The 12,521-nt window shown below is 48.3% G+C and overlaps 1 protein-coding gene across 3 annotated transcripts; it reads right to left on the bottom strand.

Annotated features, from left to right (window-relative positions):
- Nucleotides 1–1,147: 1,147 nt before the first annotated feature.
- MAL (mal, T cell differentiation protein) lies at nt 1,148–5,186 on the bottom strand. Of its 3 annotated transcripts, XM_033056419.1 has the most exons (4): nt 5,100–5,186; nt 1,712–1,882; nt 1,449–1,571; nt 1,148–1,222 (listed from the first exon to the last, which is right to left on the bottom strand). In XM_033056419.1, the coding sequence occupies exons 1-4, from the start codon at nt 5,184–5,186 to the stop codon at nt 1,148–1,150; spliced, it is 456 nt and encodes a 151-aa protein (XP_032912310.1). The 3 variants fall into 3 exon arrangements, with proteins under 3 accessions (XP_032912310.1, XP_032912311.1, XP_032912312.1); XM_033056420.1 differs by lacking the exon at nt 1,449–1,571; XM_033056421.1 differs by lacking the exons at nt 1,449–1,571; nt 1,712–1,882.
- Nucleotides 5,187–12,521: the final 7,335 nt, after the last annotated feature.

The raw sequence follows: 12,521 nt of genomic DNA, 5'->3' as shown, positions 1-12,521 counted from the left end.
TTTTCCTTAGTTTGCAATTAAAAAGCTTCAAACCAAACCCATAGTCACAGGTGAAAAGTTCACCTGGATATGAAGCAACAGAGGAACCTCCAAGTGAACTTTTATTTCCCTCTTGTCCTCTAGCCCTTGTTGTTATCCAGAAACTTCGGACTTTAAATTGAAGCATTTTTTGCCCCACAAGCTGGAAGAGATAATTTGGCACCACTGTTTTCTAGGCACCTCTAACATGTTGAAAATATCCCTTCCTGGGTCTAAACCCCATTTCAATTAATTCGTTGTCATGGTTTAACCCCTGCTGGCAACTGATCTCCACACAGCCCCCGTGGTGGCACTGCCCTGTGAGGATGAAGAGCTCCTGGGGCTGTGCCTCGGTGCAGCAAAGGGAAAAAGAGCAGCAAGGACTCACCCATTCTCAAAATCACAGCAAACCCATCTTTATTAGTGACACCATGGCAGTGCATGAGAGAATAGCCATTCACCAAAAGCAGGAGTTGATTGCTTTTTGAGGATTTGATTCTGATCACCCAGAGAATTCTCCTACAGCCTACTGGGCCCTTCCAGGCTGTGCTTTGTAGGGAGATCAAAGGCAGTTCCTTGGCATGCCTCAAAATTCAGCAGCACCCTTCAGGAGCTGCAATGATCCACATTGCTCCTGAGCCGAGTTAAATACTGTCCCCATTGCTCACTGCAGGTCAGAGAAGGCACTTTCAGAAACTGCATGAAAACACTAATTTGTTACAGTGGTTATAGGTAGGGAAATAAACTTAAATGGACACACAGCAATTAAAATGACAGTTTCACACTTGTGCTGCTTGGTGCTTGTTGTTCATTTTTCCCTGGATACCAGTAACAACCCTGGTTCAGTCCAAAAATATTTTAGCCCTTTGGACCCAACTATACTACTTTAAAGCTGGGTTGCCTTTTTTTTTTTTTTTTTTTTTTTTGGCCCAAGCATCAAACTGCACCCAGCCTGTAGATATTGAAAGGAAACAGATTGTGCCAGGACATTCCTTTCTCTGGCAGGCTCCTTGTCTTCATCACCAAGACCCCACGTAAAAAGCTGCTTGTTTACAGGCTATACATCAGAAAATGAAACCCAAACCCAGCCTGGAGACAGCAGTCATTGTTCCTGGGGTTGTTCAGGCTCTCAGGATGATTTCCATCGCAGCAGCGAGAACACCTTGTGGATCACATAAACCAGGGTGGCCACGAATGCAAATACCTGTGATGGAAAAACACCAGCTAGTCAATCTTTCTGTTGCACAGTGCCACTCCAGCACTGAGCACACGCCTCGTGATGTGCCACATGTTTGGGGACATCTGCACATGGTGACACAGTGACTGGTTTCTCTCCCCCCTCCCCAAATTGTTGGTGCAAATAAGGATTTGCACTTGAGGCCACTCCAGAGCCACCTGCTGCCTTCCTTGCCCTCCTGCCAGGCACTCACCACGGCAGCAATGTTCTCCCTGTATGCCTGTCCCGGAAAGAAGCCAAGACTGTAGGTCAGGTAGGCTTCCAGCACCGCGGCACTGAGGTAGAACAGCGCTGCTGTCTCCTGGCAGATGACATCCTGAGGAAGAAGGATCACACAGTCACCTCCAAGGGGGTCACACTGCCCATACAACCATCCCCAGCCTGCAGCTCGGAGTGCAGCAGCAGCACCCAGCTCTGCAGGCACAGGGGAGCCCTGGGTTTGTCCCAGGCACGTACCAAGGTGACCCAGCAGCTGCTGCCGCCTCCGTGAGCCCCGCAGAAGTAGAGACACAGGAGGGAGATGGACATGACGAAGCAGAACACGGAGACAAACATCACCCAGCCCTGCAGCATGGAGTCTGGGATCCTCGAGGATGCCACCAGGATCCACACAAGGCCCCCAAAGATCTGCAAGATCAAAGAGGGGGGCAGGGTGAGTGTGGGATAAAAGGAGTTGTCCAGAGCAGAGCCAAAAGCCATGCACACCTCTGGCACTGCACATGGCAACAGCCCATGATTTCTTTCCAGTCTCGTCTTGAAACTGGGCATTTAGCTGGGAGCATCTGCCACTGATTCTGACCCAAAAAAATTCCTCACTGTTGCCCTGCCTCCTGGTGCCACTGCCACTCACACCCTTCCTACACCAGTGTGTTCAGGAGGCTGGTCCAGGCCCTTCTGAGGACTGGCTTTAATGAACAGGGAGGCTGATTTAGGAGAAGTGTGTTTGCTTCACACCCAGCGTGTCAGATCCCTGCCAGGAGCAGTGTCAAACCCAGCCCACCTGCACAAAGAGCACAAACAGCCCCCTGCCCTCCCAAAGGGCACCTGCCAATACCACTCTGAAGGGAGACAGCAGGCTGAAGACAGGTTTGACTCTGGGTAGGGGAAATGAGCCTGAGTCTCCCAGCTCCTGCTTGGAGCTTGTATTACTGCTCCAGCTCTTTGGGATCCTTCATTGGCTGCACTAGAGCTGTGCATGGTCCCAGCTGCTGGTGTGGGAGAAGGTGGGGTATTCTCAACCAGCCTTGGGAGTTTGCCATGGCTTCTCTGGTGGTACACAGGGATACACATGTCTAGGCTCCATCCCTTTACCAGCAGACTCCTGCACAAGAGGATGGGAGCATGATGTTCAATGTTGCGGAATGTCTGGAGTGCAAGTGGTGCCTTTGCACAGAAATGCTCTCAGTAGGTTTTCTGTGCTACAAATCTGCGCAGTTGTTTCTTGGACCTGTGCAAAGTTTAATCTGTGCACCATGCTGTGATAAGGAGCTCCACGCTGAACCCACACTGTGTGCACCAGTGCTGACCTGTCCCTCACCGCCAGCCAGTTTGGGATTCAGGCAAATGTCCAGAGGTAGGAGAGCCTTGCTGACTCTGAGGTCATTCTGACCCTTGGCCAGTGAATGCCAGTCAGCAGCCAAGTGCCAGCTCCTACTCATTTCCATTTCCATGGCATTTCCATTTCCTTCCAGGCATTTTGCCAGTGAAAATTAAGTTTCTGGTTTATGATAACTCAGAAAATGTTACGTCATTTATGTCACCCCACAGTTGTTCGTGCCATTATGCAAATTGACACATTACATCAATTTGTGGTTGAGATGTGGCAAAGAGCTGAGAGAAAATGAATCTTCCAAAGTGCTGCTGTTCTGGTCCCTCTTGTAACAACCAAAGGCTGACACTTGAACACTAATCCAGTCCTTTTAATCACTCATATGCTGACAAAATTAGTGTGTTGCAGCTAAAAATCCTTAGGAGAAGTGTTATATGGCTGCTCCATTAAAATCAAGCACAAATTATGGTGAGATAAGAAGATGGGGAAAGAAGTACCACAGCTCACTTCTTATCATTCACCATCTCTCCTTCCTGCAAGCTGTAGTTATTCACTCAGAAAAGTCTGTTTGACGTGGTTTGATTACTGACTTTGGTTTTATGTTGAAGACTCATAAAAATGAAGGAAGGATTGAGAGGCTTTCAATAACTCACAGCAGGATGTGGACAGCAGTCTGAGAAAAAAATTATCCTTTAACTGGCTTTTACAAAACAAACACATCTGCTTTGAGCTTGTTTCAGATTTTCCACATAGGCCTGGGTATCCATATGTGCAGAAAGTTCTTAAAATTAAATAGATTACAATAATTAAACTGAGCCTCACAGCTTAAAAATGGTAGCTCTTAATCAGCCCATGGAAATGTGGCAATCATCTGAGCTGCAGGTAGGATCTTCTGAAAATTTCACAACCATCCTAGCATTCAAAATGCCAATTTTGTTTTGTTTTGTTACCATCTTGGCCCATGGTAGGCAACGTGAGATTCCACTAAAGAATGAGAAACTCTTCATCCCTCTGAATGCTGTGATTCAAGGCAGCCACCTCCTTTGTACACAGCAGAGGTCACACAGCTGCACAGCCCAGAGTCTTCTTGGAGATGGTGAAATCCAGTCATGCAGCATTCCTCCTTCCTGGGTGGTTCCTGGGCCTTCAGGATGCACATTTCCAGATCTTTCCCATACCAAAGGACAGGGAGCTCATTTCAGCAAGCTGCCCTGCCAAATTCCCTGGAGACAGGGATTGCAAACAAACAGTTCAAGGGGAACGAGCTCACTGAGGCCAGCAGCAGCTCGGCACCAGGGCTAATACAACTCAGTGGCTGGCAAGTGTTTGCCCAGCCAAAACCTCCACAGGGACTTAACATCCTCTTCCATGCAGCTGCAGAAAACCTGTACCAGGTCTGTAGAGCACGACTGGAGTGGCTGAGGCAAAGTCTTTCTCCACATCCTCTTTGCTCTATTGTTATCATCAGGAGAATGAAGGAAATGCTGCAAATCCCAGGACTGTGGACCAAGCTGGGTGACAGGAAAGGATTTGGTGCCACATGACAAAGCTGAAGTTTTTAGCATGAAATAATCAGAATGCCATCCTACTCAGACCGAGCTTTCAGTGCTGGACCAAAGCACTCAGAATTTGGAAAAAAGCCTCCCTCTCTTGTGAGGAGAACACAGTTCATGAGCAGGGCAGAGAAGAGGGGGTAAAGGTTCAAGTTGAGATTTTGCATTTTATGACCTATGCTCAGAGCAAATGCTTTTAACCATATGGGCCAAATCCATTAAGATTATTATCTCCTTCTGCTCAATGAAGTTACAATGAGGAAAGAAGTTACAAGGTGTTTGCTCACCCTTTGCTCACCCACATGCCCAGGTCCAGCATCTCCGCACCTGCGGCTGGGGAATGCTGTGATGGAGCCGCACAGTCTTGGCGGCTGAGTTCTTTGCTGCTGCAAATAATTCCCTCAGCTTTCCTTAATGCCTACTCCAAGAGAGCAGCTCATCCTGTGCCAGCACCATCCGCTAAAATCACCTTCCTGTTGATTACCCGGCTCAATTTGGCAGCCTACTCTGAACCCACCAGCAACCGCTGCCGGGATTTTAGGCAGGAAATTACAAAGGCACCACAAAAATCCCACTGCAGCCTAAAGGAGAGCTTTAGAGTCTCACACCCTGTGGTTTTCTCCGAGGATGAGCTGCCCCAGCCCCTTGTATCCCCACGTGTTTGGGGACAAGTACCACCCTCAGACACCTGAGTACCCCGCCAGCATCCACAGCCCTCCCCCAGGGAACAGCCAGCACTCACGATTTCAGGGATGAAGAGTACATCTGGGAATGTCGTCAGGACTGCCAGGCCACTGGGCAAAGTGCTGGTGGAAGTTGAGGAGGACATTGGAAGCCTCTGGCACGGTGATTATCAGTCACTCTGCTCCTCACTGCCGAACGCAGCCTCCTTACTTCTCCCTCTCCCTCCTTTTGTCCCCTTCCTGCCCAGGTTTCCTCCCTGCTTCCTGCTGTCAGATGAAGACAGTTGTGAGTGGCACAGGTGTGGCCAAGCCCTGTGACCTGCAGTCACATGGGAGCTGCTCGGGACATGCAGGGGCAGCCCCGGGGCGCTGGGAGCAGAGCTGGGCTGTCCCCAAACGGGCTGAGCGTGCCAGGCAGGTCCCTGGGCAGGGCCGAGTGGCACTGGGGTGACAGCCGAGGGCAGCAGGGGACACCTGTGCCCATCCACCTGGGCAAGTAATTCCCCTTCATATGGAATATTTACTCCTTTTTAACACGCTTGGGCACACACCAAAAAACACAGAACTCCAGAAGCTGAGGTCAGAAAGTGCAGAGAAAGGACTTTGAGAAAGGAAGACAGTGTTAAAACTGTCCCTTGGAGAAAGTGGTGAGGCAGTGTGGGAACCCAGGGCATCCCTCTGGATACCCTGGATGGCTTGAGACCCTGGCAGGGGGCTCAGAAGCCTTGGCACAGAGCCCAAGACCCCTGTGCCTTTGACTTCAACCCCTGGGAAAAATTACCACCTTTGCATGAAGAATTACAAGCCACAAAAAATAAGTAGAGTATAAGTTAGTTTATCAAAAGGTGAAAAAGTAGAATTTTTAGATTTTTTAGAATAGGGATCTAGGGTCAAGATGGAGGAACCTGGGCGTGTTCTGTCCTTCTTTCTCCTTCTTCCTAGCATCCATCTTTTGGGTGCTGTTGGCATTTTTAGATTGGTTTAGAGTAGAACTAGACTGTACAATATAAGTGGTAGGTATTGGAAGATAATTGTAAATAATGTTTATGTAGTTTATAGTCTAAAAAGATAATACTGCCATGAAGGCGGGCAGTGTGCCTGGGACTGACCTGCTGAGCCGACCTCAGCTAGTCAGGGAAAGAAGTTTAGATTACAGTAATTTTACGACTATAAGGCGCACCTTAAAGCCTAAAATTTTGATCGAAACTGGAAGTGCGCCTTATAATCTGGTGCGCCTTATATATGGACAAAGTTCAGAAATTTGCCAACCCGGAAATGTGAGCTGCGAGCTGAGCAGCGAGCCGAGCCGCGCGGCTCGGCGGGGCTCAGCGCAGCTCACGCAGCCCCGCACAGCTTGATGTGGCTCACATGGCCCGGCGCGGCTCGGTGCAGCTCACATGATTCCGTTACTTATTGGTTACTTTGTTGCGCGCAGATTCTCACTGCAAAAAAAGTGCGCCTTATAGTTGTGAAATTACTGTAGATAAAATAAACAACTTCTGGAAATCACAGAAGACGCCTCCAGACTCTTTTTCCGATGCTCGGGCTGGGACACAGAGATTCTCAACATACACAGGTGGTTGTCTCGAGCTCCTGAGACACCACCGACCATAACTGGTGTCCCTGGGTGGGCCCCCAGAGTGGGCACCAGGGTGGGCTACCAGCCCAAATTACAGTCTGAGAAGAGGCACACCATCGGAGAAAAGTCCAGGGAGGAAATTTTGACCTCTGCTGAGAGACAGACTGTTTCAAGCTCGACTCAGATGGGAGGAGACCCGGGAAATCCTTGCCTGTAATCTGCTGGTCAGTGAACAGGAAAACCATCCGATTCGACTTTGAAGATGACGTGCTTTTGGTAAGACAGGTCAAAATTCAGAACATGGGGGGCAGATTCAGCCAAGAACAAATAAACCTTCTGTCCACCTGTCTTGGTTACGATACAGAGTGTGATAAAAGGTATCTATTCTATCTCCATCTTTGAGAGTGGGGGCAGTGATCCTTCTCTCCGTGGGAGATATTCTGCTAATGGGCCACCCATTGAAACCAGGCAGGGCATTGTTCTTTATCTTTTCACAACCCATCCTTCCTCCAGGGAGTCATTTTCTGCTAATGGCCCATTGAGTCCCACTGTGTGACTGATAAAATTACTGCATCCCATTGGAAGTTGCTCCAGCCAGCGGAAAGAGCCCAACATTTCTTACCAAGATGAAAACAGAGATTTTGGGACACTAAGGTAGCCCTTTCTCCACTGGAATTCAGAGAGAAACGGGATTTCTCCACCGTGTCTGGAGGGAAACGGCACCTTCTACAGGAGCACTGCTCCAACTAAATCACATCTGTCACTGCAGGAGGATGCAGTCACCATTTAATGGGACTGCTGCCAACACCCTGCCTGACAGGGTGTCAGGTTGTACTCTGACTTTGTCAGGGCTTGGGGTTTGTTTCTTTGTAGTACTGTATTTCTATTTTAATTTCCCTAGAAAAGAACTGTTATTCCTAATTCCCATATCTTTGTCTGAGAGTCCCTTGATTTCAAAATTATAATAATTTGGAGGGAGGGGGTTTACATTCTCCATTTCAAAGAGAGGCTCCTGCCTTTCTTAGCAGACACCTCTCCTCCAAACTAGGACACCACCTTAAAAGGCATGGCAACTACCCATCCAGTGGCTATTCCAGAAAAAAAACTCAAAAGCTTATTATTGTGGATAAGATTACAGTATCCAAACGTAGAAACAGATCTGTTGTTTGAGCCAGGGTTTTGGCGAGAAGTTAATAGATCTACTTATGATTTAGCAACTAAAATAGATAGAGTAGCCATGAAGCTCTTATCCCAAGCAAGGATAATGTTGGAAGTTATATCCCGAGGGAATGTGGGGGGCGGCGGGGGGTGCCGTGGTGACCACGGGAGATATGGCGGAAATAGTGCACATGATAGTAAGAGCAGCGGCAGCTGGGGCGCGCAGGACAGGCGGGACCGCGCATGGCTGTGGCGCTGGCGGCCCCGACCCCAGGCAGCAGCAGCAGCAATGGCAACGGGCGCATGCACGGTCATGGCGGGACACGGCAAGCATGCTGTAACGCAACAACGAGATGACACAGTATGCATTACAGCTTCAGAGGGTGTTCCAACCTGGGTGGTTTCAACTGATGTCAGCTCATCCAGCCAAGGACAATCAATCATGATACCAAAAGGTATTGTTAAAATTTTCTTGCATTGTATGGGAACAACTTTGAAATCTTGTCCAGAGTTGTGGGCTGAGCTTCCACAGATTTTTCAAGCAGCTCAGCAATCGCAGATCCCTGCTCCCCAGCCAGGACCAGGAACAGCTCAACAGGGTGTACTGGTGCCTCTGAAGCCAGTGAGTAGGCAGATGAGTGGAGGAGGCTGCAACATCAGAAAAATTGGGCAAATGTGTTTAATAAGCAGATGAAGTGAGGGACAGGGTTACATAGCAGAGCAAGCGCTGAACCATAGTGCTGGTGGGGCAGGGAAGGGGTGGGATGGATGCCTCTAACCCAGACCCTGAGCTCTACTATTTTCACTCTATTGAACCAAAATCATCTATAGTAATTTCACGACTATAAGGTGCAACAGATTATAAGGTGCACTTCCGGGTATCAGCAAATTTCCAAACTTTGTCCATATATAAGGTGCACTGGACAATAAGGCGCACTTTTTTATTTTGCAGCAAGGATCCGCCACTGGTTTCCCCTGTGCGGCTGCCAGACGCGGCCCCGCCTGCCCCTGCCAGCCATGGCCCCACCGGCCGTGGCCCCACCTGCCCCTGCCAGCTGTGGTCCCGCCAGCCCCTGCCGGCTGTGGCCCTGCCAGCTCCCCCCACGGCTCTCGCGGCTCGCACTTCTGGGTTGGCAAATTTCCCAACTTTGTCCATGTATAAGGTGCGCTGGATTATAAGGTGCACTTCGGGTTTCCATCAAAATTTTAGTCAAAAGGGTGCGCCTTATAGTCGTGAAATTACTATAAGTAAAAATGTCACCTTTCTTTTTTTCCTGAGGCCTCTTCTCACTTAAATGCAGAGTCCATGCTGACCTTCATGACTTCCTCAAAGGTGGGGGAGTCTTTTTGCTGCATCCACCTGATTTCCCACTTCTCTAGTGAGATTTCATTTGCCCTAAGGTAACACAGCTACACCTAATGGATGAAAACTTGGATGTGAGGCAGACCTAGAAACCAGTCAGCTAAGAGGGAGAGCTGCAAGAAGTAGGAATGCAGGCATTGGAGTTGGAGACACAGACAAAGCTCCACAAGGGTCTTACTGTCTCTGTAAGGGACAGAGATGAAGCTCTCCTATTCCTAGGACCATGGGACTGGTGAGAGGAACAAGCAACTGCATTATGAGGGGCAGGGGCACTGGTGCTGTTCCATTTGGAAAGGTTGGGATAACTTTAAAGAACCCTTTCTTATTTACATATTTTTGGTGATGGATTAAAAAACGGGGGTTTAGTAGAATACTGGGTTCGGTGGTGAAGAATGCTGAGACCAGATTGACCAAACTCTCTTAAATTAGGCCCCTCAGGAGTGTGCTCCTCCCGACTGAGGTGAGCATCAACAGACATGTGGAAGAACCTGGTAGGGAAGCGAGAGACTAAAGTTTTGAGCAGAAACCAAAGAGCTGGTAACATCTGACTCAAACATGCTCTACTGAGGACAACACAGAATCTAAAAGTTGCAGGACAATCAACCTCTTCATACTACAGAAGATCAACCCTAGTTTTCCCAGGATATCACCTTTAGATGCATGAAGATCCTTTCCTTGGGTGGGAGCACCCCTCAGAGATGCCTCTGGAGGCTGAGTGACAGACTTGCCCATGGTCAGTGATATGGGTAACATCAATCTCTGTCTGAAAAGTATTAAGCTAGCTGTGTTATTGGTGCAATAAGTAGAGCACTGCAGTAGCAGCTGTACTGTGTAGTAAATAATTCTGATCAGATTGTCGTTTTGCCATTTTGCATTTTCATCTTTTTAGATTTTCATCTAATCGTTGTCAATTTAAATAAAGCAGTTATTTATTCGTCTTTGTCAGGTGCTGGTCACCTGAAAGAAAAGGATGACATGACAGCGTTCCCTAGGGAGGTATAAACCACTAACAGCTTTCTATTCTGGAAAGGTTTCTCTGAAAGAGATGCCTGGACATACACAGTTTTGGATCAGGTATCCAGATACTGGTGGGAGCTCCAGAAGGAGGATGAGGATGCCTTCACTTGCTAAGGAAAGCACCTCACCCCATCGCTGGTGGTGCAGGAGATGCTGCTCTGGGGAGGTGCAAACCAGCAACAGCTCATTCAAGAGCATTTGTGTTAGAGCACTCCCTGGTGGATGTATTCAACACTGGAAGCAGCATCCAAATGTTGGTGCAGGGCTCCCACACAGGAAGTGCCACGAAAGTAAGTTGGGTACTGGAGCCTCTTATCTGCACCAGGAACACTGGGGATTGCTGCTTCCCTTCCACAATAAATGGATTTCTTTTTGTCCTGGCACATTTTGACAGTAGGGACTAGGCATTTTTGACTTCAGATCTGCCCTATGGGTTTCTGAGGCAGCATCACAGTACATTTAATAGACTAGGAAGTACACAGGGATACAGGCTGGAGTTCTGAATGTTGACAGTGAGAAGGTAAAAGCCAACGTATTTTTTGTCCTGACACCTTTAGTGGGAGCAGGCAGTGGAGGGCTTCAGGTTTGGTTCCTGAGGAAAGGAAAGGTGAATTACCTCAGTGCAGTTTATAGTTAGAAAAGTCTAGTCCAGCACTGGCTCTTTCTTCCAGGACCTTCTCTGTGGAGCAGCTGCTGGAGTTTTTTTTTTAATTTTGGACATAGATTCTGTGAGAGAGTCTGAGGGCACACACAGTGAAAAGAAAGAGCAAAGATCCACACATGGTGCAGTTCACAGGCTGCAAGAGGAAGGGTAAGGCCAGGGCTGGCTTTTTCTTCCTAAGAACTGTGTGGAAGCAGTTGCTGGTTGCTTAACACTTTGGATCTGGGCTCTGGGAGATTGATAGCCCAAGATGAAGCCTGAGAAGGAAAGCACAAAATTCCAGGATGTGGGGTGTAATTCCAGGGGTGTGAGACAAACGTGGAGCCAGCAAGTTTCCTCATCTGGCACCTGTTGTGAGCAAGACTTTTGCTGCATGTTTACAGTTAAGGTACAAGATCTATGTGACTGAAAATATATGAAGGCTCAGCTATTTAGAGAAATTTTGGAGGTAGTAGCCAAACTTTCTAGGTGGCAACTGCCACTGCATATTGTAACAGACCAGCTCTGTCATGCCCAGCTCACACACTGTCCAGCTACACACATACATATATATAGATACGCATGTATATATCTGTACATAAAAGTACAGATATATACAGGCACCATTTCCATAGTCAATGGCTGTCCCTCCAAGGTGGCTGTAGAGTTTCAGAGTCTTCACTTAGTCCATGACTGAGTTCTATCCATCCCAGCTGACTTCCAGTGAAGCAGAGCTGCTGTGCTATCGGCTGGTTGCTGCAGCAGGAGCTCAGGACTGGTGGAACTGGAGCAGTCCATACTCACGGCACATATTAGTTGTGAGATACAGCGGAAGTGTCATTCAGCAAACAATACTACAGATGTAGAGCCCAGTCTTTGGGTGGGCCAAAAGGAAATGTTCCAAAATCAAGAGGGAAATTCTGTCTCCCCTACTACAGCTCTGGATTAAAATTCTGCAACGGTCCCTTGGCTGGAGCAAAGCCATCTCTGCCCTGGACCATGATGGTCTCCAACAAGCACTCCAAAGCAGGAGGGGGCAGTTTCCCCTGCCAGATCCCAAATTCCTGCTCTCTATCCTGCCTGCAATGCCAGTGGCTGTGGCAGAACGGCTGCTCAGTGTGGCAAAGTCCTCAGCTCAGCTCCAAGGGCTGGCACAGCAGGAGAGCTGCTGAAGCTCCTCAGATTTGGAGGAACTGACACAACTTCCCTTCAGAAAAAAAGGGAGTCAGCAAGAAAACACCGACACTAACACTGCTCAAAACTGTCCAGTAAAATCAGCACGGTGGGTGAATTTATGTCCACTCTCACTCCCCTCAAACAGAACAGGCACTAAAGCACTGAAGGCTGGAAATAAGATTTTAAGGGTGCCTAAGCCCTCCTGAGATCTCACTGGGATTAGTGGGAGAGGGTACTTCACACAGCACAGCTTTTAAATTCCCTTTGCACACAGCAGGTGTCACACTCAACATCTCTGTGGAGGTGCTGCCCAGCTTTCACAGTGACACAAACTCTGCTAGGAGTTGGGTAGCAGTTGGAAAAGCCCTCAAGACCTGTCAAGAGGATCCCATAGGGTACACAAATGAGGAAAAAGAATTAAGAAAAAATATTTAAGAATTAATCACATAGGTGAAGAGTGTATTAAGTAACAACCACAAGTTCCTGATGCCAAGATTCTGGTTCAGTGCCCCCTCCTCTTCTTAAAAACACAGCACACACACTTCCAG

The sequence above is a fragment of the Catharus ustulatus genome, chromosome 3 (genome assembly GCF_009819885.2).
Source record: "Catharus ustulatus isolate bCatUst1 chromosome 3, bCatUst1.pri.v2, whole genome shotgun sequence".
NCBI classification, from domain to species: Eukaryota; Metazoa; Chordata; class Aves; order Passeriformes; family Turdidae; genus Catharus; species Catharus ustulatus.
This window is presented reverse-complemented; position numbering and strand designations above follow the sequence as displayed.

What these genes read in the sequence shown, in the direction of transcription:
- MAL (XM_033056419.1), bottom strand. Translation starts at nt 5,186, where the DNA reads ATGTCCTCCTCAACTTCCACCAGCACTTTGCCCAGTGGCCTGGCAGTC. An exon ending in TACTCTTCATCCCTGAAATC is followed by an intron (nt 1,883 to 5,099) that starts GTGAGTGCTGGC and finishes TTGATCTTGCAG; the next exon opens with ATCTTTGGGGGCCTTGTGTG. An exon ending in GCAGCTGCTGGGTCACCTTG is followed by an intron (nt 1,572 to 1,711) that starts GTACGTGCCTGG and finishes CTTCTTCCTCAG; the next exon opens with GATGTCATCTGCCAGGAGAC.